Source organism: Podarcis liolepis, assembly GCF_965112155.1.
Source record: "Podarcis liolepis genome assembly, chromosome: 8".
NCBI classification, from domain to species: Eukaryota; Metazoa; Chordata; class Lepidosauria; order Squamata; family Lacertidae; genus Podarcis; species Podarcis liolepis.
In genome coordinates, this window is record NC_139560.1 from 27,098,822 (window position 1) to 27,124,824 (window position 26,003).

General features: G+C 42.9%; 1 protein-coding gene across 3 annotated transcripts in view; it reads right to left on the bottom strand.

The window, feature by feature from the left end:
* The window catches only part of SLC26A7 (solute carrier family 26 member 7), a 74,175-nt gene that overhangs the window by 23,827 nt on the left and 24,345 nt on the right, over positions 1–26,003 (bottom strand). For all 3 annotated transcript variants that reach the window (XM_083517291.1, XM_083517292.1, XM_083517293.1), the window contains exons 5-11: positions 19,286–19,446; positions 10,048–10,200; positions 8,695–8,777; positions 6,952–7,099; positions 5,204–5,317; positions 2,197–2,274; positions 25–120 (exon numbers count right to left, since the gene is read on the bottom strand). In XM_083517291.1, the coding sequence (XP_083373417.1) occupies positions 25–120; positions 2,197–2,274; positions 5,204–5,317; positions 6,952–7,099; positions 8,695–8,777; positions 10,048–10,200; positions 19,286–19,446 (833 nt within the window). The remainder of the gene's footprint in view (positions 1–24; positions 121–2,196; positions 2,275–5,203; positions 5,318–6,951; positions 7,100–8,694; positions 8,778–10,047; positions 10,201–19,285; positions 19,447–26,003) is intronic.

The following is a 26,003-nucleotide window of genomic DNA, read 5'->3' on the forward strand; positions in this document are numbered from 1 at the left end:
ATCCTTAGATTCAATTTCACTTACCCAGTCTATTTTATCCACATTCCAATACTTTTTTAAGTCACGGAACTGCACCAGCATCCCCTTCAGCCCCACCACAATGATACTTGCTAGAACGCACTGCAATGAAAGAATCCTTTGTCAGAAAGTGAATTCAGCATGCAGGGAAATAGATTTTGGCAAGTTAATTGGCAAATTCCCAGGAAGCCTGAATAATAATAATAATAATAATGATAATAATAATAATAATAAATTTTATTTATATCCCGCCCTCCCCAGCCGAAGCCAGGCTCAGGGCGGCTAACAACACTAAAATTGTGCAACATTATAAAAACATTATAAAATTAATTAAAATCAAAATTGATGGCAACCATAAACTAAAGTTCTGTAAAGATTGCCAAAGGAGGGAGTCAGGCTGCGCCCTGACCAAAGGCCTGGTGGACAGCTCTGTCTTGCAGGCCCTGCGGAAAGATGTCAAGTCCTGCAGGGCCCTTGTCTCTTGTGACAGAGCATTCCACCAGGTTGGAGCCGCAGCCGAAAAAGCCCTGGCTCGAGTTGAGGCCAGCCTAACCTCTGTGGCCTGGGACCTTCAAGATGTTTTTATTTGAAGACCGTAAGTTCTTCTGTGGGGCATACCAGGAGAGGCGGTCCCGTAGGTACAAGGGTCCTAGGCCGTATAGGGCTTTGAAGGTTAAAATCAGCACCTTAAACCTGATCCTGTACTCCACCGGGAGCCAGTGCAGCTGGTATAACACCAGATGAATGTGATCTCGCAGCGAAGACCCCGTAAGGAGTCTCGCCGCGGCATTCTGCACCCGCTGGAGTTTCTGGGTCAGTCTCAAGGGCAGCCCCACGTAGAGCGAGTTGCAATAATCCAGTCTGGAGGTGACCGTCATGTGGATCACAGTGGCTACGTCAGGGCGAGAGAGGTAAGGAGCTAACTGCTTAGCTTGGCGGAGATGAAAAAATGCCGCCTTTGTTATAGCTGCAATCTGTGCCTCCATGGAGAGGGAGGTATAGAAGATTACACCCAAACTCTTAACGGATGGTGCTGGCACTAATTGCACCCCCGCAAGAGATGGGAGTTGCCCCCTCAATCCCATATCGTCCCGTCCCAGCCAGAGGACCTCTGTCTTTGAAGGATTTAACTTCAACCGGCTCCCATGTAACCATCCAGCCACAGCTTCCAAGCATCTGATCAGTGTGCCTGGGGCCGAGTCAGGATGGCCATCCATCAACAGATAGAGTTGGGTGTCATCAGCATACCAAAACTCTGGACAAGCTGGGCGAGGGGGCGCATAAAGATGTTAAAAAGCATCGGGGAGAGTATAGCACCCTGGGGCACTCCACACACCAGGGAGTGGCGCGATGACAATTCCCCCCCAAGCACCACCCTCTGTCCCCGACCAGAGAGAAACGAGCGCAGCCATTGAAGGACTGTGCCCTGGATCCCCACGTCGGCAAGGCGGTGGTCCAGGAGTTCGTGATCGACCATGTCAAAGGCTGCTGACAGGTCTAGAAGAATCAGCAGCCCCAACCCGCCTCGATCCAGCTGCCTGCGGAGACACCTCTTCACTACAGTTATCAACACCTCCAAATATAAATAATGCCAAAGACAAAATATCTTACACGTGCCTTTTGCAGATTCTGAAATTGCAATGCACAATACATTTGGATGACAACTAGAAGGATAAATTCAAAGAGCCTTTGAAATACCAGGCATTTTTAAAATCCAAAAAATAATAACCAGGGACAAGAACAGGCTGTGAGTGAATATGACACTTTCATTTCTTCAGACAGTAGAAAGGCCTCTTTCCTTGCATGGAGAATAAGGGTTTTCCCCCTTACTCATGGGAAGAAGAGGGTAAATTATCCCCTAGCGCTGGTGCTAGAAGCCCTGGCTCCAGTCCTATGACCTAGTGCAAAATTATACACTAGGTGCAAAGATTCAAAACTTCTGCAATAAGTTCCATCGAAAACAGGCAACCCAGTTCATATCCAAGCAAAACAGAAAGAAAGACTCCCCACTCCCTATTTGTTCTTGGCACATGAAACTGGTGTGTTCTCTCCCTTCTATGAGAGCATTAATAATCATGGAATCATAATGAAAGGCGGTGCAGTCATTTTCAGAAAGAATAGTTTAGTCTATGAAAATCATATGATCGCAAATAATAGTAATTAAAAAAAGAACTGTACCATGGGCAGCCAGTATAGCATTGGTCCTACTGCATAGATGACCACAAGCACCAATATGCAAGATATTAGGCAAGCCACCTAAAAACAATTGGAAAGGAGAAGCATAAATAATCACATTATTCAAATTCTAAAGCATGTCTAAAATGAAATGAAAGTGCTTGGTTTGCCGAAGTTGCTGAGCATAACAAAACACTGCAGACACATAAAAATTCTAGGAGCCAGGAAAGGGGATTTTGGCTCTCACATGGTCTGCAGATTGGAAGCATCTGAGTATAATTTAAGATTTGACCTGTTGTGGTTACCCTTAGCCCACCTAAAGAACAAATACATGTATCAAATACCAATATACACAATATACAAAAGGGGGGGGAGGTTACTGTTTGATCTCAAATATGCAGGCAGAAACCACTGAGCTTCTGGAAAATATACTTTTGTGCCTGTTTTCATTACACAATGGTTGCAATCCGAAGAAGTTCATCCACACCCAAGTCACACTGATTTCAATGAGATTTAGGATGGGACTACGTGTCATCCGCATAACTGTTGGTTGGCAGCTTCTCCTAGGGGGGAATTGTGGCAAGGAATTGGTAGCTGGGGAAATGTTGAGGCACTCTGTTCCATCACTTGTCTCCTCCCAAGTTCTTCTCAAACCTGATTGCTTTATTTATCCCAACTTGGGGATTTATTAATTTGAATTAATTTTATAAGGAATGATTTTAGAGTATTGTGTTGTGTTGCACTGTTGTACTTTTATTGTTGTTAGCTGCCCTGAGCCCGGCTTTGGCTGGGGAGGGCGGGATATAAATAATTTTTTTTATTATTATTATTAACTTTCCTTTAAGGATCTCAGAGTGGCATACATGGCTGGCTTCTCTTCACAACAATCCTATGAAACCAGTTTGGCTGAGAGCAACTGGCAGAAGGTCACCCAGTCACTGGGAATTTGAACACAAGGCTCCTGCATCCAGCAATGGAGAATAAGCAAGTAAGAATGGATTGCTGTCTCTTTCTGAATCTTTTGCATTTCATTAAGAAAGTTGCCCGTGCAGTTTTTCCCCCCATTCTACATGGAGGGATCTCTAAGAAGCCTTTATTTTGTCCTCAAGGATCTAATACTGCAATTACACATTACGAAAGATGCAGGACTGACACTAAAAATAGCAGTGCTCCCAGCTCTCCACCTCAATCTCTTCCTTTTCTTGCATATAAATGGGAATGTGTGACACCACACCTCTAGTTTCTGCACTAATAAAGCAGCACAAGTGCAGAAAAACTTGAAACACGGTACCACTGTGTCATTCATTCTGTTTTACTGCACAACGGGAGGAAGAGAAGGAGAAGAGGTGCAGAGAAGCTACTTTCAGCAATAGCCACACATCTCTCATAAGACGTTGTTCCAGTCTAATGGTGAATTGCTGGAGGATTTGTTTGAGTGGAGACCAATTTGTAGGGAGTGATTGGATCTGTTTCTTAGCCATACCACGACCTGCATGATTTTTAAATATTCTCTATTTTGTACGTATTACTCTCCTGATTGGACCTGTGATTCTTATTGGGTGGGAACTTTTTTTGCCTGTATTTGTTGCTTTGCTTTGCTTATTTTATGTCAGTCTGATGACTAGACTTGGCTTGAGATAGGCATGTAATAGATCAGTTTTGTTTCCCAAAACAAAGGACTGTTTGGTTTGTCAGGGACTTTTGTGTGTGTGTTTAGTGTCTGTGTCTAGCCTCTAAAATCACTATTGTCATTTGCTTTTGTCTCCGCTGATATTTTCTATGGGTAGCTCCAGCGGTTGATCATACGCCCTTACATATCAAAGCATTCGCTGGTTGGTACAAATGGGTAAGAGTTTTGGTTTGGTTTTCTTTGGCCTTCATCAAGAGAAGGAAGACATCAGCTGCTTGGGTCTAGAGATATTTTCCAAATGAGCACAGACAGTATCTCAGGAAAGGGCAAGTACTATTTCCCTTCCCCCACAAAACATGACAACCTCATTTCAGAAACTTCCAGTTTGGTAGTGTGGGCAGGCTGCTTTATCACCTTTTACTGGTGTTTGAAGGGATCACAGCACTTATTCCACACATGTTCTAACTGAATGGCTGCTTTTTGCATTTCATTTTCGTCTGATGTCACTCCTTACAAATCCCATTATCCCCTATGTATCACACACCTGCAACTGAAGATTACACCATGCATCTGATGAAACGGACTCAAGTCCACAAAAGCTTATTCCATAATAAAAATGGTTAGGGTTTCAAAGCACCACAAGACTTCTTGTGGACTGTAGGCAGAGACAATCAATACAATTGGAGGCAGGCTCTTACTGCCCAGCAGTTATTAGTCTGATTTTCTTAAGGTGAAACCAACACTCTGACTGTTAACCTTAAGGTTATATTTAGGTATTGTAAGATAGTTTAAACATTACTCTTTTTTTCATTGGGAAATGTAGACCTATAGAAAAGAACATGTGCCAAAGGTAAGGTGAAGATCCCAGATTCATCTGCTGGCATCTTCACTAAGAGGGTCAAAGGCAGAAGAGCTGGGAGAGGCTTTTTGCCAGGAGACCTGCTGCTGGTTAGGATAGGGCAGCCTTCCCCAGCTTGGTATCCCATAAACTCCCATCAGCCCACACCAGCACAGCCAATGATAAGAGATAGGAGTTGCAGTACAATATATCTGGAGGCCATCAGGTAAAGGAAGGCTAGATAGCCCTATTGACCTAGACAGTCCATTGCATCAGTTCAGTGTAGGAAGCTCTTAATATATTTTCATTCCGGGATCATTGCCCCTGAATTTGATTGGTCGGTATTACTTTTCTAAAGCATCTTAGGAGAGTTAAGCTCGCTTCCTTTCCCTTTTTTTCTTCTAATGTAGGAGGCACCTGTGCCTACAACATTGCCTTGAATGGTTACGAACGATCTCACACCTCATTTTCAGCATGAATTACACTGCAGTGCAGGAGATGCAAGTACAACGGCCAATATTTCAATTCTGCCAAATAGTTACCTGTGTTTTTGCTCCAGTGCTGAATAGGAGAGCAGTACGGCCCATGGCTGCTGCGCTGGGTATGCAGAAGAAAAAGGATGGGATCACGTTGCTGAGGCCGTGAGCCAAGAGCTCCTGGAAAGTTGTGGGGGGAAAGAGCATAAGAACCAAAGTAGAGTCCTGCTAGATTGGATAATCTCAACAAGCATCCTGTATCCCAACAGTGGCCCACCATATGCTTCTGTGAAGCCCACCAGCAGGGATTAAAGGCAACAGCCCTTGGCAAGTGGTATTCCACCAGCTATATTGGAGGTTCCATATAGCTGTGTTGGCTAATAGCCAATGACAGGCCTGCCCTTCATGAATTTCTTTGTATAATCCCCTTTTAAAGCTGTGTAAACCAGTGGCCTTCACTGGGGCCATGCTTAACTGGCATCTCATTCCTACAATTACTGTGGGCTACCAGGAAGGGACAGCAGCTGCTAGGTTGGTGTAGTGCAAACATAGCTGTGGGAAAGCCAGATTGGCCTCACCGGTTGACTTGCACTGCACCAGCCTCACAGCCTCTGTCTCTCTCCTGGCAAGCCACAGCAACAGTGGTGATGGGAGGTCAGATGAGCCCTGACACCCTGCCTGCTGCTACTGTGATTTATGCAAGTTAATCATGCATTGTGTGAATAAGTTGTTTTGCCTGTTCTAAGCTCACTGCCCATCAGTCTCACTGGGTGACCTACCCAAGCTCAAGCGTTGAAGAAGAAGGAGAAAAAAGAAATGCTCTCTATCCACTGTCTTCTATCCACTACTACTAAGACAAAAGAACTGCAGAAGCAGCCCTATCCCCCGGGCCTGGATATTATCTGACCCACATCTGAATTTGGTCTTGTGGGCTCAGTGGGTAGAGCATGAGACTCTTAATCTTAGGGTCATAGGAGCATCTGACAGATTCGAAGGTGGGGGTTGCTTTCCAAAACCAGAACCTGTGTAACTATCCAGTGTAAAGTGAGGAAGTCTGTTCTCTTGTTCAGCGGTGGAAGATCTACATGGAAAAGCCCACACGTGCTCAGATTGTAAGCGAATTTGCTTAAACCTGTTTGCAAGCTACTTTTCGCTATGCAAATGGCTTTGAGAACATTTTGCCAAAAGCTGGAAAACATTCTAAATCAATAAACAATGCCATGCAATAATTTTACAAATCCTTCCCCTCCCTCCCATTGCCTGCATACGCTTATGGTTTCTTTGCTGGTAGTTTAGAGGTTACCTTGGGGTACCAAATAAATGCAAGAGTGATCAACAGCCCTTTAATATAATATTGTAAATTTGCATGACTTTGGAGCTAAAGATCTTGAGAATGGACATTGGCCTATCTCCATGGCCTACAGGAAGCACAACAATTTATCCAGAGCGGGTAGAGATGGAAGGGACATGGTAAGGTGTAAAGAAACTAGCTGTGTGGAAATGAGGCCATCACTGCAGCAGGGTTTATAGGCTTCCTGGCATGCCTAGCATAACCCAAGAAACTAGTTTGGGGGGAAAATGTCATAGTTTGAACCAAATTTCTCAATTATACCGAATTCTTTTTGCAAATTAATCAAAGGACTCTCACTTGCTTTTGGATAATTTCAACCAACTCTAGCAGCATCATGGCAGTAAAATTGCACCCTTAAGACTAATTGTAAGACCACAGTAAGCATGTCATGATCCTGGTAGGTTTCTGCTTGGAGCATGTTCACCAAAGTTTCATCAGCCGAAAACAGTGTACGAACGTTTACCTGGTTATCATCCACAGAGTAGTTGAACTTCTTAGCAGAGGCCTGGGCGAGAGCTAGTGAAGCTACATAACCAACCAATGCCACTCCAAATGCCTCTGTGATGACTTCAGGGAGGATATTCATGGGTGGAGACCTTGGCAGTGGTATGCTGTAAAAGTAAGGACAATCCTATGTGGTGGAGGGTGTTATGCATTAGAAGGCAAATGTGCCAGTATCAAATCAAAACTATGAACTGAAAAGTTCCCATTAATTCAGGGTAGGCACAAAAATCTCAGTTCTGATGGAATTTCCTCATTTTATAGCCACAAAATCACAGTCTATTCCAGCTTTTCAATTTTAAGTTTAGTTTGAGAAGGGTCATTTTTAGGAAGCATTTGCATTCTTCAGTGCTACAAAGCCTACCAAATACCAAAATGTGCTGTCTGGCCTGCTGTTATTTAATAAAGCTGCACTGATATACTGAAATGATACATATTGGAGGTCTTTGCCTCAGATAGCTTATCAAAGCTTCTTCTCAATATCTCTACATTTCACATAAATACAACCAGTGCATTTCTTCCAGGGGGAAAATGGTGCCTGTACTCACCATGAAGTTGTTTCAGTAAGTGTCACACTTTTAACCAGTGCTTTTATTCTAGAAAAAATGGTGCCAGTGCTGCGTGCCCTTGAGTACCCTTGGAAAACAAGCACTGATGCCAACCAGCTGTAGCCCTTATTCAGAGGATTAGCAAAAATCTCAAACATGTGAGCAGGAGGAGGCATCATGGCCACTATTCTGGATCTCCACACATGGCCAATTTGTTTGTGAACAGATATGCATATGCAAATTGTATGTGTATAGGTTGCCTCCTTGGTAGGATTCCCAAATCACATGGTGTGAGCTTAAGTTCATACAACTTGAATACTTAACCCTCTGATTTCAAAGGAGTGACTGCTTACGGAGGTTGATGCTAGGACCACAGACACCCTTCCCCTCTTTAAATCCACAAGTTTAGTATTTCCAGATTTCGATCATCTGAAAAATGACTACAAGTAGTTCCACAAGCCCAGGCATAAAAAGAGGCTGGACATTCGGTTTGTAAAAACTAGTCAGCATAAAAATAGATGTGTCAGTTTAGTCTTCAGTAGCAGCTTTAGAAAGCAATAGGGGACAAAATCAGACAACAAAGGACTTATGGTTCTTATTTTACAAAATAAAGCAGCATTCATATTCATCAGAAGAACTGGACCTACATTACCTACACAGTGTTCTCAGTCTGCTAGCAAGTGGATGAGTTTAATGTTTTGCAACACAGAACTCCAATATAACAGTTGCGCTAGCAGAAGCTTGTTGCGCAACAGATTCCATAACCTGTTGTGCAAAAAAGTTACCAGCAACCTGCTTGTGCGTTATCTTATGCAGCTACATTCCGCTGGTGCAAAACATTTCACCAGCAGAACAAGAATATAGTGCTAAACGATTTTAACTTGGTGCTTCGTTGGATACGACCCACAGATCCCCAGTATCTGATGTCTGGTTCTATATAGGTTCCCTATTCAGTAAATCAGCCTTCTGAAAATCAACTCTGTTCTTATCATCCTTAAGGCAGAATTCATGGTTTCATTTTCATTTTTCAGCTGCTGACCATTTTATTGCACGGGATGAGGGTATGCAAATAATGATTTTAAAATGCAAAAATGCAAAACATACTGAATATACATATTTATGTATCAATACATACAAGCATATAAAGAACACGTTACCCTTCTGGAATATGTCCCACAACTTCCATGCCATAGCTGTGCTTCATATCAGCATAGTAGCAGGCAGCAGAGGTAGCAACTATCTATTGGTCAAGCAACAACAAAGACTTAGAGGAGGAAGGCAATAAACATTTCACACTTTTCAAAGAAATCTTTATGTTTCTTTTGGCACTGGGCTCACTTCTTCAGAGAACAATATGAGTGGAACCAATGGAATAGAAGCAATATTGTTAAGTTACAGAGATGAGACCATTGGGTCAGCTTCTTCTCAGATGGGGATTGCCTATGTTCACGTATAGTTGGGTTTACATGATAGCATATAGCTATACAGAAGCTATGTGAATATTGGCTCTTCTACACACCCTCAATTTATCTACGGTTATTACATTGAATTAACAGTTGAGAAGCATGGAGTGTATTGAAAAGGAAGGGGATGCAATTTCCCTACATTAAGAGAGCGTGTGTTCCCACACATTTCAGGTATATTGAAATGAAGGTGAGGAGCACCCTTCAAACATACCTCTCTATCCTCCATCCAGATAAGTAAGAAGATTATCAGCATCCAAGGACACATTTCAGTCGGGCAACGGCATTTGGGGTGCAAAGCAGGGCCAGTAAGGTGTGGCCTGGGGAGAGCTCCAAGGGCAGATAGAGAGGCCTGGAGTGCCCAACTTGGCCCCCAGGCCGGGGGTTCCTCACCCCTGCCCTATATGTTTTCATCTGGCACATGTACACATCCAGATTCAGAGTCCTAAATGTGTACTCCTATGCACACAAGGCATTTATGTACCTATAAGCAGACCCTATTAATACAGAAATACCCAATCAGCTCACATTAAGGTGTGCTACTGAGGCCTCATCCATTGAGATTAATGGAGGGGTTGGGGGGGGGGTTGAGATCTTGAATCAAGCTCCCACACCTGTAAGGCTTCTTTGCATCAGAGCCACAGTATGCAGTTACAAAGCACAATCCCAGAATTCTTTACTATAAAGACAGTAGGCCAATATACCTCATTACTACACTATTTTGAAAAACAGCTGGGCATTACAAAAACTAAACATCATAGCTGAGACACCAGAAGGTTGCATGACTACAATTAACGAGCCCAAACAATGTTTTTAAACCTCACAACTGAATCCAGTCAGTTGCCATTTTCCTTTGTGCGGTATTTATTTAATATTATACTTCTATCAAACTTTTCCGAGAAACAGTACACCTGAATTTATCTAAACTGGTCACACCATTATCTAAATGGCAAAACCATAAATATTTTCCCTGCATTGCATTAACAATGAGCACCACCGGCTGCAGCAGATTGAGAAGTGCAAAACAGTGCTTGTGTTTATACTTACCAAAACCAAATCAATAGGAAGAACCACCTTGATTTTCCCTTTAAACTTTTCGTTCAGTTCTTTAACAAGAACGAGAATCGCAATGCTCAGCACAGAGAGCAGCAAAGCTTCCAACTGAATGGACTTGATGTTTTCAAAGATGTAGGCATAAATCTATAGTGGAAAGAAAATCAGAAGGTCAGTTGAATATAAGGGTGTAAGTGCTCAAAGAAGCAGGTCTACAGTTTTGGAACTTATTACTGAATACAGTGGATTGTATCTAGACATGCCTTTCAGCAAATGCAAGAGCTGCTTCCATTATATATATTTCATTTATATTCCAGGAGAATATAAACTAGTTCTTTTCTGAACTCAAAAGTCACCATCAGGACATTTATATCTGCAGTTTTCTTACACAGAATGGTAACAAAAAATGTTGACTATGTACATGCAAAAAGTTACAGAGCAAGCTATGATCCCACTGTCCTGGAAAGCCACAATGCCACAACTAAGGTCATCATGACCTAGTCTAGATTATTTCACTGGTGGACATTTGTCACCAAAACAGGGATGCAGCTTTTCCATGCTTGGTCTAAGATCGGGGGGGGGGGGCACACATTTTGTACATGAGTCAGACATTTGGAAGGATGGGCAATGAAACCACAACCTTGACCCACATGCTGTCCTTATATAATCAAACAATGAAGATGTTATACTAGAGCAGTGTTTCCCAAACGTTTTTGGGCAACGGCACACCTGTTTACTGAAAAAAAATCTCGCGGCACACCACCATTAAAGCCCCGCCCCGTGACGTCAGCGCGCAGCGTCACGCCGGGAGGGACGCACAAAAGTGAAAGTTTTTTCCCTCCCCCTTGCCGGGGAACCTCCAAGCTTTGGGCAGGCAGGCAGGCAGAGCTGGGAAGGGGGTTTCCAGGGGACACGGCAGCTCCTCGAAAGGCTTCTCTCAGCTGCGCTCAATCCTCCTCGGAGAGGATTTCCCCTCCGGTCCCATGCCTTCGTTTGGGGCATCGCTCCGGCTGCTCCCTCTCCCGCCGCGCAGGAGCGATGCCTCTCTCTGGCTCTCCCTCCGCGCAGGCTGAGGGAGGGAGGGAGGGGCGCGTGTGACCCGTCTCTGCTGGGAGACCAAACCCAGCGAGGCAGAGTCGCGCGGAAGAAGAAGAAGAAGAAGAAGAGTTTGGATTTGATATCCCGCCTTTCACTCCCCTTCAGGAGTCTCAAAGCGGCTAACATTCTCCTTTCCCTTCCTCCCCCACAACAAACACTCTGTGAGGTGAGTGGGGCTGAGAGACTTCACAGAAGTGTGACTGGCCCAAGGTCACCCAGCAGCTGCAGGTGGAGGAGCGGAGACGCGAACCCGGTTTCCCAGATTACGTGACTACCGCTCTTAACCACTACACCACACTGGCCTGGAGGCGCCCAGGCAGCGCTGCCGGCTGCGAGGAGGAGCGCCAGGCAGCAGCAGGAGGCGCGGCCTCTCCTCGCCGCCGCCGCCCCGCCTCTCGCCGCCCGACTCGCCCGCCTCCCTCCAGGCATCTCGCGGCACACGAGGCAACGTCTCACGGCACACTCGTGTGCCGCGGAACACCGGTTGGGAAACACTGTACTAGAGGGCTTGGGATTTGGCAACTAGAAAGCCATGCCTATCCAGAAATGTGTGTTGAAGACAGCATGTGGCTTTGGCTCAGTGCCCCACCAGGAGCCGAGACTGACTAGGACAAAAGACAGAAACTTGGAATGCCATGTCCGAATGTCAGCACAGTCATCAGCACAGGCTCAGAAGCTACCCAAAGCCAGATCCAAAGAGCAGCCAGCAAGCAAAATGAAGAGCTGGACTAAATCCCACCATCAACTATTTAAATATGACATACACAAAGACTTGCAAGTTTTATTTCAAACATCTGTCTTTTGTTGAATATAGGCTGCCTTTGCCAACCCATTCTGATACACCATGCTGTTAAGGCTTTATGAAGGCATTCTGAAATAACAGGAATTGATTCGGGAACTCGCAGACAGTCATTTTTGTGGATCATCACTACCCAGTTTGCCATTGCTTTTGTTAGCCATGGATTACCATGACCCATTTTGCTGTGGTGTACTACTTGTTTTCCCACAGCAACACACATGGAGACCAAACTTCTTGTCTGAAGGGCCTAGTCAGTGGTGTACCCAGGGATTGGCCAGGTTGGCCCCTGCCAAGGGCAAAGGCCAAGGGAGACACAAAAATTGTACCTCTCCACTATGGTTCCAGGTGGCTTGAAGCTCACCTGCCCATCGGCAGGCTCCCTAGGATGCTCTCCTGTTGCTCTGGCTAGCCACATCTCTTTGCCAAGGGCGCAAGGGAGCTCAGGTACATCTCTGGGTCTAGTAGAACCTTGTGTCCTCTAGATGTTGGGTCAGCACGGTGGAACAGTATTTGTACCACCAAATATTCATGCTACATAGTACTTTTTCTGAGATATACTTTTCACTTCACTGCCAGTTTATTACTGGCTTAACTGGCTGTGGCAAATCTACTACCAAGGCACAGTCCAAGAAGTTCTCCCGAACGGTACTCAGAACTCTATGGAAATGATAAATGTTACATTCCATATCTCTAGAAGGACCAATGGGATTAGATAGATAGGAAAGAATGGATATAATATGCACTGCTATAATAGTAATAGTCTTGCATTTTAGTAGATGTTTATCAGACAATGAACACTAGGAATTACCAACTCAATCACTTAATCTAGCATATCATGCATTAAAGGTGCAGGCTCTGAATGAAATTTCAGGGGCTCAATAAAACCAACCTCAAAAACTCTTCCCTAATTCGGATTTGATCCAAGCTGAAGTAGACTGCTCCCCTCCCAAGCACTCTTCTCCATCCCCAGCCTCCCTTCAAGCACACTACCCTCCTCTGGGATCTCGTGGATCAGAGCTGCTGCACTCAGTCCCTCTGGGGGGATGTAAAGAGGCTACAGGGGGAAATTTGGGGATTGAGGTGAGGAGTGCATGTGGGGTGGAATCTGCCCTTGGAGTGAGCCCCATCAACTTCTCCCCATGGGACCTCTCCATTAGGGTTTACTGGGGTTGGATGAAGAGATTATAAGGGCAAAGTAGGGTTGGGAGAGGCCAAGTCTCACATTCTTAAACCAATTTCAGTTTCCAAACAGTTCTCATATAAGAGTGTGTTTGAATCATTTTATTTTAAGGTTTCAAGAGTATCACAGTAGCCAAATGGCCAATTCTCATGAGCCCTTAATCAACTTTCATTTACAGGAGTATAAAAAAATATTGGGTGACACAAGTTCATTGCCTGGTCATTATATGCACATCTAAGTGAAAGGCTGCCCAAAAACCTCTGAAGCACTTTTGAGATAGAACATACATTTAAAGAACCTCAATTTACCAAGATTTCTTGGAAAACGTGAATACAATTTTCTGATTAAAGTTTTCCCAAACGACATGCACCTTCATCCAGCGACTCCATGGCACCCATGAGGTTCTCTGATGCCATGGAACTCTTCGTAAGCTGCATCCTCTTTGGTGATAAGACAGGGGTGGCACAGAAAGAACACTCTCGGGCAGAAAACGGGACTCCCATCCACTACTGACATATAAACTTGAGAAAGTACATTGGATTGCCAGATTGCAGCCATATAATGCAATGGTGCAAAGGACAGGCGTGCTGATACATCAGTAAGTTAATATGTCAGCAAGTATAACTGTAAAGGTAAACCATTAAGGCTAGAGTTCCAAACAGGCAAAGCTATTAAAATACACAAATTAGTCAAAATACTCTAGGATCAATCCAATTTTACAGGCAAGAAGTCTCTATTAAACTGCTGAAAAGTGCTTCTCTCCAACAATTGGCTGCCAAACGCAACACGAATTGGGAATAAAGTTGCTTTATAAAAACAATTCAAATCTAATACCTGGACCATTTCGTTAGGAAACTTGTTCATAAAAATTAAGAGACCCAGATTCTAAACAAGAACATTTAGTTTTGCTTTCTTATTTTCTCTCTCTTTCAGAAAACTTACCACATGGCATTCCAACCCTCAGGTGGCATCTTGCCACCCCTTGTTCTGAAAAGTAGGTTTGGAAGCTGGAGGGTTTATTTTTAATACTCTATTTGCTGCATTCTTCAAGGGTATGCAGGGAGCTGAGTACAGTTTGAGGTAGCCAGTTTGAAAAAGACATGTGGCATGATCCTTCCATGTGTGGGTGAAACACCAACACATGAAGGGATCGCCAGAAGGAATAACAGAGCCCTATATATACATGGGCACTCAGCACACAAGGCCATTGTGGGAATATGCTGCACTTCATCAAGGAATACAAGCTCCAAACTTTAATGGAGTGGAGGAAGTGAGCTAAATGAGATGGGGGGGCATGCACGGGGGCGGGGAGGAATGGGGATGGGAGATGGAAGAAGAAACTGGCCATCATGTAACTCTGCAGCACCAAGATCCCTCTCTATGTACATGGATGCTAGAGGAAGCAATCTAAGAGGCTGTCATATACCAAGTCAACTAATGAATTTGGGATCTTCAGACTGTTTGTTTCCTTATTGCAAGTTGTACAAGGGAGTTGGGGGGGGGGAGTCCCTGAAAAGTAATAGTTGTACAAAAGAACAAGTATTTTACCAGGCACAATTGATTGTGCTAGGGTGAAAAATGCTATAGCTGCCAAAATTCCAATTCTACACCACCATGAAAGATACAGAACTCCCCCCCCCTTTCCTTCCATCCTCACATAGTTATCACTTCAGGCCCATCTCATAATGGGGAGCTAAGCAATAGCCCAGCAGGAATTCCCTATCTGAGATCACACATCTACTACAAAATTCCAAGTAATAATCGACACTGTTAATAATGCCAATTATTTTTTTTAAAAAAAAACCAATACTGAAGGCAGAGTTAGTGGAGAGGAGATAGCCATGTCAGGAGCTTGTCCTACTCTCAAGTAGGACCCTGGCAGACACACAGACACATGCCCGACTGGCATGTTCTCTCCCTCCTGGTCATTCGTTTGGGAGCTTCAAAAGCTTCCTTCAGCCCGAACATCACAGCAACTGATGCCAAGAGGCGTCGGCACACTTAGGGATCCGCAGAGTGTTCACAGTTTGCGTAAAAGACCTCAGCAACTCAGCATTTTGGCTAATCTACTTTATTTACATATAAACACACACGGAGCACTGCAACATGGCTCCCTCTCTCTCTAGAATCAGACAGCAAAGAGAGAGAAAACAAAGGACAATAGTCCCACTTCACGAAACACAGTAACACAAACATCCTGCCTCCGTCACTTCCCACTCTGTAGAGTCAAAACATACATCATCATGTGACAGATAACAATCCCATGACTGCAATCATGGAGCAGGAATTCTAACAAGCCATACCATCAGGATGAGTGAGGGTGGCAGATTTGTGGGGACAGGGCAATAGTGGTAGCCCCCAGCTGCTCTTCCGAAGGCGCCCACCTGTTCCCCTCTGTTGAAGAACCCTTTATTACCCTTAGATGCTTGGAAGGAAACTGTTGTATTCTCAATATCGAAGTAAGTGTCAACTGCTAGTCAAGTTGGCCCTTGTGCATGAAGTGCAGCTGGTCTTGTCCTCAGACAGAAAATTGCCTTGGTCTGGTGGTGTTGTGTGGGTTCTCCCAGCCTACATACTGCTCCTTTCTGCTAACTTATGAAGTACCTTAACTAGTGAGAGGGCCATACTTCAGTGGAAGAGCAAATGCGTTGCTTGAGGAAGGTCTTTGTTTTAGTTCCTGGCGACTACAGGGAAGACTAGGAAATATTTCTGTCTGAAATTCCTGGAGAGCTGCTGTCAAGCAGCACAGATAATACTAACCTGCCATGTGGCAGCTTCTTATGTTCTCCAAGTTTCATCCAACAGTGAATGTGGCATACGATGCCCTGGGAGAGGCATTACTTGTACAGCAGGCGAAATGTGTGATTAGAGGAGCCGCAGGAGCAGAACTTTTTGCGTGGCTCTCTACCCATGTGGGAGCAACCACAGAAGAGGTGGCAACCACACTGAGCATTTATAACAAGTCTTATATTTAGGGAAACCTTGATTGGACAAAACTCTGGCTTCATATAAATTGTGAGCTGTAACGCTTTTGTGATAATTATGTATCTCATGGGATCCTCAAAGTAGGTTGGTTCTCTCATTTGCTCATACTGAATTATGATCTCATTCTATAAAAGAAAATGTTTCATTGGCTTGTTTCCTTATGACTCTCCTACCCCACTTTATTAGCAGACTGGACTCCTGCATTGCTCCGCTCACCCCTGCCCTGGGTGTCCAAGCCAAAAAGAGAGAGAATTGAGTAAGTTGAGGTTGTGAAAAAGAATATAAAACCAGGAAGAATTAGGCAACAGGCTAAACTTACAAAGGTAAACGTTTTAAAAGAAAAAAACAAAACAGACCAATGCAGTAGCTGCCAAATTTGCCTTTTGCGGTGCAGTTGTGCCTGCTGAGCAGCGCACAATTACTTAATTCTATTTTTTTCATATAAAACTACTACCATGGCAACACAAATTATCAAAGTTATTGCATGGTGACACTGGCTCCTCTCCAAAACACCCCATGTGTGGAGGCATGCACATGGATTTTTTGTCTAATTTTTAAGCAGCCCCTTTAAGAGGGAGGGATCTTCTCTAATAAAAATTAAACAACCATTTTAAACAAAGATGTCAAATATAATGCTCCGTAATATGTCAGTGTGGTTTTTAAATGTTATGTTTGGAGGGAAAATGCAAGGTGCATTGACTGAACTAGGATGCAGCAGTTTGCAAATTGCATTCTGACAAACTTGCTGGGGTTCCTCAGCAAGAACATCAGTAATGGTGCCAGGCTTCTCCAAATTATAGCTTGTCCATCACTACTCATTTTCTCCTGCAATGTTGGGTGTGCTATTGGTCACATTCTTGGTCCCGTGTTGCCTGGTGGATACGTTAATGTGGAAATGACTCCTCGAATGTAAAGTATATGAAAACCATTAGATGAATGTGGAAAAATCACTATCTATCTGCAACCATTCTAGCAAATAGCATAAGTTTGAAGAAGAAGGAAAAGAAGAGAGGAGCTGCTGTCAAATAGAGAGTCTGGGTTGATTGCTATAGATGCTCAGTTTTCTATAATATAGAAAATTAGCAGACAACATAAAACAAGGAGGCTGAAAATATTAAGAGTGAATGGCACTCACTAGAAATGTTAGAATACAGGCAAGTCTGGGTTAGAGAAATGAATGAAAGCGGGGCAATACATACCTATCATTTTTAGCATATCATGCAATCTAGGGTCCCTTGGCTGCTGTATTTAAATATCAGTATCAACCACCAGATGGCATTGCCTATTTCCTTGTAATTTATATGGAAGGAATGGTTTTCAGATGATAAAGGTTATATTTTACAGTACACTGAAGTAAGTTAATATGCAATTAATAATATTAAGAGAGAGCAATATATTAGTAAAACATTACTGGGTCTTGAGGTCATGCTTTCTATGTATCTGTTTTGGAGTACTAATGAAGACCATTTTAAAGCTGCAATTCTATACGGTATATTCTTACTTAGATATAAGTGCCATTGAACTCAACATTTTTTTGCTAAGATGTTTTTACCCTGCCATAGGCCACAGAATTTAACTTACTGTCAAAAGCCCAGGCAAACTGGACAAACTTATCTATTAGATAAACAAGGCTTTTATCTTTTAGAAGCCAAGCTATCGATGCTGATGCCCGAAAAATTCGACAATATAATAGCCACCACAAGAAAGGCTCTCTTTCAAGTGGCTACCCACCTAACTTCCAAAAGTTGAAGCACCCAGAGAAGGGCCGTAGATGAAAATCATAACTAGAGGGTAGTTTAATATGGGAACAGCTTGTTCTCCAGATTCTCTGTCCCTGGACCAGTCAAAGTACATCAAGTGCACCACAACAGCACTTCACACTAGTCATATTACTGGTTGTGTAAGGAGGTTGGGAATTAATTGCTGAATAACCACAATATACTTGCCCCACCACCCCAGTCAGTCACAGGTAGTAAAGATGGGAAAGGACAAGAAAGAGAGGGAGATACTACTGGATTGGTTCTGAAAAGTGAAGAACAATGGAGTTTCCAGAGCCAGTGTTGTAGTTGGACTATGACAGATTGTAGGAAAGTAACTGCATTTCAGTCTAACATACCCCACAATATTGTTTTGAGGATTAAAATGTGGAAATTGCATGCATTTATTTATAGACTGAGACACAGCAATAAAAAACTAACTTTAAAAGGCAGTTTAAAAAAACAGCATTAAACAATTCTAGCACTGGGTATCATTAAATGCAGACAAGTCCTTCATTTTCTCAGTTCAGATTGAAGCTGATTGGAACCAAAACACGTCAAAATGGGGTATTTGCTAAGGAAGAACGGGATAAATTCAGGACAGATATGAACTGTGGCTAACATCATGTGTACACCACTTCCCAAGCCAGTGGTGGGAATGCACTGGATGCAATGGGACTGTGTACACAGCCTATGTCAGAAGATGTTAAAAGCTCGGGAAAGTAAAAAGACCTTTGCTTAGCACTAAAATACATGAGTATATGGACCAGGCATGCATCCCTGAGGAGGATGAATTCCACAAACAAGGCACCACAACAACAAAAGGCCCTCTTTCTCATCACTGCTGGCTTCATCTCAGATGCCAGTAGGCCATAAATGGATTGATGGAGGGTAGATGTAGCCTTAGGTACTCAACTCCCAAGTCACATTGAGGTTTCAAAGGTAAGCTAAGCACCAGCACTTTGAATTGTGCTTGGAAACGGACTGGGGACCAGTGGAGCTCCTTAAGCACTGGCAAGATGTCTCTGGCAGCTCTGCAGGTACATTACTTGCAGTCTCCAAAGGCAGCCCCACATATAATGCATTGCAGCAGTCTAGCCTGGAGGTTATCAGAACAAGGATAACCATGGACAGGCTAACTGTATCCGGGAAGGGTCTCAGCAGGTGAAAGGCACTTTGTGCCACAGGCAACATTCGGGCCTATGATAGCAAAGCAGATTTATAAGGATCCCCAGACTGTGTACCTGCTGTTCCTTTGACGGGAATGACCTGCATCCAGAACAAGTTGGATTTAGATATACATAGACCCAAACCCCACCAGGACACTGCAGTGCCTAGGCCTGGGCCTGCATATCGAGCGAAAATGCAAACTGTGAGCAACACGGCAGAGCCAATTTTCAAGAATGAACTTACATAAAAGAATCCTAGGGGTCCCGATATATACGGCATTTTCATTCCCAAGAGGTACTTGACTTGTGAAGTCACGACGTGCGTAGCTGCTCCCGTCGTCATTGCGCTTATCACCGGCTCTGTGAGCAAGAAGGTGGCACTGCCCAAGTGCAACACAAACATTGCTACCTGAGAAACCAAAGATATATTAACAGTGATTACATGTGAATATGGGTACCAAGGCTAATGTAAGGAAAAGATACGCCCACCCTTTTAACATAAAAGGGACAAGATAGCACCACGAGCTAATCAAACAGTGAAGTGTGTTTTTTTTTAATTATGCATTGCATACCATGAATAAACTTTCAACACATGTCCACTTTTATATATTCATTATATGTTATCTCTCTCCTATCACTGGTTTACCAGGCTCTGGGTTGAGATTAGCTATAATAACAGCTGGCTCTGCCAATGTGTATTTAGTACGGTGACTTTTCTGAAGCATTGGCTCGAATGTTGTTGTTTTTCAGTTACTCCAATATATAGGCACAATAAGCTCTGCAGGGCTTGGGGGGGGGGGGGATTAAGCCACGAAAGTCTGGCTGAAGCTACTTTTTAAAAAGCATTCCATTCAGACCGTTCTCTGTACAGTGTCTGGCAGATTTAAAGTCACAAATGGCCAGGATTTTAGGCCCCACAGGTTTAAGTGGAAGGAGCTATGCCTCTCAACCACGTTTCTATTCCTTTGAGATGTACACTGCCTGGCTTAAGCAGACAGAACTAAACAAGCAAAATGAAGTTGTTATGTCCTCAGCTTTGTACTGACACCAAAATCTTTGATGGCTATCGGAGGACAGTCTTCTGTTTCCCCTATTACATGCAGTTTTGTACCCATTATTTGGTTTGAGAACTGTATCACAAAATTCAAAGACTAGCTGTGTCTTGGTTTGTGTTGGTTTAAGAAGTGTGCATTGCAAATTGTCTCCTGCTCACTTCTTAATCTGTGACTCTCCTCTTATTCCATAGCTGCTAATGTTTCTCAGGTGTCTTTGCTGAGAAACTTTGTAAAACTTTTCAGAAAATCAGTGCATACAATGTCAACTAGATCACCTATATCTATCTGTTTGTTGACACTTTCAAATAACTTCCAGAATCCTGGGTACTCCTTCAGATATATAACTCCCTGCACAAAGGAAACTAAATCAGGGATATCGGTTCTAGCCAAGCCTCATTCCTGATATGCCTGTTCTCTGTATGTAACCATGCCAGTTCCCACAGGGAGTATTCCATAATGAAAACCCTCACAAGCAGTCAGGTGCAATGAAACATGGTTACTGTCTCATCTACTGTTTTGTCATAACTAGGCTGTAGGCATTGCTAAGGGACAACCTCATATGGTGTGAAACTAAGCAGGATACCGACACCCATGTTCCCAAAATGGCCTTGTGAAATAAAGTTAAGTTGCTACCTTGACAGGGGGTTGAGCTCAGACCAGGTCCATAATGGAACCAGAAGGCAAAACTCAGGTTTTTCAGAAGGGCTCAGCAGTATGCAGTCAGTGGCTCAAGGTTTTTGAGTGGAACTTTGAGAGAAAGACATCGGGGGGGGCACCAGGTGGTGCGTTGGAAGATGGCCGACAATAACATCTCTCTCACCCATACGAGGTACTAAGGGGCTGCTATGGGAAGTATGCAGCCTTCCTGAACTCCTCCAGGATGTGGAGGAGAACTGTCCTGCCAGCGATGTTCACAATGCACCCCCTGAAACGAGTGATGGGGGTGCCGAACACTTAGCACAGGCCCTTGGTGAGGTCAGATCTTCCTGACGCCGATTCCAATTAGCGCATGCTGGTTGCTTCAGCTTGGAATTATAACTGGAAACATACGATTGGAAACGAAGCTGAAAGCACATACATCAAGTAAAGCTCAAAGATAAGACTGCTGATTAATGGATCTCTGCAACCAGGAGTGATGGATGGATAAGTAAATCTTCTGATGAATCACTATAAGGAGACTGTATGTTTGGAACGAAGGGGGGGTGGAGGAAAAAACTCTTTTTTTCTCTGTATGTTGTGACATTAATAACCCTTCACCCCAGATAGAAACAAGATCGTCGCGTTTCTATGAATCACAGGCAGGATTTTAAGAACTATGTGGGACGGAGTATAAGGAAAGAAGACTGCAGAACGGTGAGAAAAGAAGAAAAATTTTATGACGCAGTTAAAAAATGGCATCTCGCCATGACAGGTTTGCCGAGGAAGAAGGACTGGGAGAGGAGAATCAGGATTGTTTGAAAGAGAAGGAATGCTGGAATGTAAGTTTGACCTGACAGAACCCCAGACTCATTTGTTATTCGGTAAGCCTGAGAAAAATAAAGGACAGATCGGAGATTAACTTTGTTTATGGAAGCGTTGTACGGGGGCTGTCCCGGATCGATATGATTTTTGGAAAAGTACAAAATCCACATAGAATGCCAGCTGTTAACCTGCTTGTGAAAATCATCAGAGATCGCAAAGAAAGGAATTTATGATAACAACAAGAAGAGAAAAGAAGTAATAAAGGACTATCCGGATCAAACTGGATAGAACTGTCTAATTAATGCAGTAAGATAAGTGGTGCTGTTTTGGACTCGAGCGGAGCTTGATGTATGGGTACCCCCAACAAAATTTAAAATTTGGCTGTATAATTTGGAATCAATGTGATAATGTGATGTGATTGGCCTGTTAATAAAAATTATTTTTTTAAAAAAAGAGCGAAAGACATCTATTCATATAAAAGTGTGTTACCTGAGAAAAGAAAAATGGCTAAACAGATGAAAACCACCCTTTCCTTCGTTTGTTTTTTGACCATGTCTACAAAGAAACAAGAAACAGCCATCTCTTTTCCTGAGGGAATGGCAACTCCAACTAGAGAAGCCCTCCTAGGAGATGTGGAGTGTTGTTGTGGAAACCATGAACCGGTTTTCTAGCCACCATCTGGTTTGTATGATTCAACTTGACCCACTGGGCATCTCCAGTTTTCTATTTCCTTAGTACTGACAGCATCAGAGAGCAAACATGAATACGCTGGCACTCCCAAAAAATACAATGAAGTTCAAGAACACTGTGACATTGAATCATACAAATATCTTTGCCACAGTCACTGGTTTACTTCAATGGCCAAGGCAAGAAACCATCTCTCAAAGGCATTCCTAACTGAAACCATCACCAGGATGATACAATTTGTGCAATTTATGCAATTTATGGTAGGGACATTGATGCTGTTTTCTGATCACAGCCAGGATATCCTGAAGAATAAACACTTCCAACGTCTATTATTTAGAGTATAACGGCTAATTGGATTTTCAATTTTATTGAACTATTAGCCTGAACAACATATCCTGCTGCAAATAGCTTCAGAGAATGTATGCTGAATAAAGACAAACTTGCTTTTACTAGCCCAGTCTTTTTGCCTTACATTGACTGTGCTGAACGTGCATTATTTTGCCATTATTTAACTGTGACAAAGACTTTTAAAAAACATTTCTATCTGTGTTCTTAAATTTGCTCTGCAGTTAATTACTTGTTGCGTTGCAATCTAGATAACATTTTGTATCCCAAGTCATTCAGCACCGTCAACAAAGTGTTGCTCCTGACCTACTTTTACTTATTTCAGTTACAGTTTCACTATTCTAGTGACTGGAACAAAACTTGTGCCTATTTTCAGTGTCCTGTACTGACTACAAGTCCTAGCCTATAACTTTCATCACTGTAAAAATAATCAAAGTTTAAATGTTAAAACTAGGGCTGATTTGAATGCTTCAAATACATACATTAATACACTTATGCTTTCATTTTCTGTGTGTAACATGTAAAAAGGCAACCCATATATTTCTTCCAGAGACTGACATGTGGGCTCATGTAATTCTCTATGGGGGAGCTATGGAAGCGGTTTACACAAGAAACAGTTTCTACACTGGAAACCATCCTCTAATCCAGCTAATAGCGGAAGGAATATTCCAAATGGGAAAACAGTGCAGGTAGATCTCAAAATGCAGGATGAAATGTTTATACAAATAGACCCTCTTTGACCAAGAAGACAGAGGGACATAAAGACATGCACATTTCATTCTGCATTTTGAGATCCGAAGGTGACAGTCCTCTGTCTTTACAAGCATGCCATATTTATCAAGGAGATGCATATAACTAGATACAGTTGGTCTTTATTGCAGTTGATTTTAACATACCATTGTAGCAATGGTAGGTAGCAACCTTCCACACAATGGCTTCCCTGAATATGTAGCACAATCAGCAAGACCACAACCTAGCCAGGATTGTATAGAGACACACTTATCAAAGGAGAGTGCAATGAGGGATACATCCCATAACATGATAAATGGGTGCGCGCAAAAGTGTAATTATATTCATCAGCCCTCTAGAGTGGAGCCACTGGCCACAATCCAAGACAATAGTTGCCTTGAAATTAAGCATGGTTAACTCTGTTGAACTGCAGGCATCTCACAGCAATATGTAGCCAAAGGTGAAACCACTTTAGCACGGCTACAGCCACAAAAAGGGAGAGATTGTGAAATAAAAAGGAACAAGTCCAAGGACAAATGGACATGGGAAACGCACAATGTCCTTCCAACATCAGCAGTGAGAAACAGAAATGATTTGTTAAGATGAATATCTGGCCAAGAGCCATCTTGAAAAGGAAAGGGCAGGGCTAATTATTCGAAAATACGCTATATTCTACTAGGGCGTCACTCACTTTGACAAGCCTGTTCAATAACATTGGTCTTTGAATGGCCTGAGATATGCTCTTAAATTGACACTACTTAATGAGGGTCAGGAGATAAGATAGAAGTCACATCTTGGACACTACTGTTATCTGGCTGGAGACAATTTGGGCTGTGTTAAATGATGCACAGAATTGCATCAGTCTGTATTATGAGAACTCTCTTTCCAGCAGCAAGTTCCTTTAAATATATTTAAAGGAATGCAATTGGATCAGTCGGAAGGAATCAATTTTACTAGTTAATGTTTATACCATAATAATGTTTATAGTCTTTAAGGAGTCACAAGACACTTGTCTGATTTTGCTGCATCAGGCAAGCATGGCCATCCCTCTGGAAATAGAGTAGGAATGTAGTACTAGTGTGTGGGTGTTTTCTTGTGCCATTTGCCCAAACTAGGGACATTTATGATACCTGTATGTTTTGCCAAGCAAGTCAGACAAGAACTTTGCAAGGGTTTCATTCATCTCCTGCATTCCAAATAGTTTGGCCCTTGGAGAGGAAGTTTTCCAATGTCAGATTAAAAACAAACAAACAAACAAACAAGAATTGGTAGGCAAATTCATTATTTTGTTGGGGGTGGCGGTCTTAAAGGAAAAAGCAAAGTAGTGGAAAGGCAGAACAATGTCCAGAGTTGGAGGCTAGCAATTAAACATAGAAAAGGTTACAGTGGTACCTCGGGTTAAGTACTTAATTCGTTCCAGAGGTCCGTTCTTAACCTGAAACTGTTCTTAACCTGAAGCACCACTTTAGCTAATGGGGCCTCCTGCTGCTGCCACGCTGCCGGAGCACGATTTTTGTTCTTATCCTGAAGCAAAGTTCTTAACCCAAGGTACTATTTCTGGGTTAGTGGAGTCTGTAACCTGAAGCATATGTAACCTGAAGCATATGTAACCCAAGGTACTACTGTATTTACCTATTTACTATCTTTTGTGGAAAGAAGCCTAAAGTGGAGCACTAACTAATGAAGACAACACAAGGAACTGAAGCATGGAGTGCGCTAGCAACTTAAGGTACAAATCACACAAAACTAAACATGCTAAAGATATAGCCCAGGCATAGGCAAACTCGGCCCTCCAGATGTTTTGGGACTACAACTCCCATCATCCCTGACCACTGTCCCAAAACATCTGGAGGGCCGAGTTTGCCTATGCCTGATATAGCCAATTCATAATAGAACATTCTGCTGGGTAGGGGAAGGGTAGGGTCAGGTTGTCACCTTCATTTGATTTGCTGTGATTTAATGTGGATTGCCTAGAGCTGGTGGAGAAAAAAGAAGTTGGGGGGAAGGGGGAGAAAATATGACAAAAGAATATTAAAAAATGAAATCCTGCCTCTGCTGAAAAACCGAATAAAACAAAGCTTTGAAGAGGAAAGACACAAGATTTTCCACAGTTCAGTAGCTATTGTGTGTTGGTTCAAAAGCATTCCTTACCTCTCCATTAGATAAATAGTGATTACAATAGAATAGCCTGATTAGCTTTTGTTGCCATGCTAAATGAGAACAAAAGATGTTTTCTTTCTGATAGTGTCCATTGGCAACTAATAACAAGATCTGTCAAGCATATGACTGTTTACAAAAGCCAGCATAGAAAAGTATTTTTTTTAAAAAAAAGTTACATGATTGTAACATAACTCAGGGGCAAATGAATATGCCATGGGTCCTCACAACCACATAATACAACGTTTGGACATCGATTGCAAGAATCCAACATGCAGTTCATCAAGCATGGGATGAATGCCCATGACTCTATTTTGTCACGCATGCAAATGCCAGGAATCATGAATTCTCTCCTGTGTACATGTAATAAAACAGACACACGTGCAACTGGGATGTAGGTCTCAAATAACTGAAAGCCCACATTCTTCCCTACAGATGCTCTTTGAGTGTTAAGGGCAGCAGCTGGAGCCATGTTGGTAGTTCCACTCTCCTCAGAAATTCAGAGGGTAGTGGCCCAGGAAAGGGCAC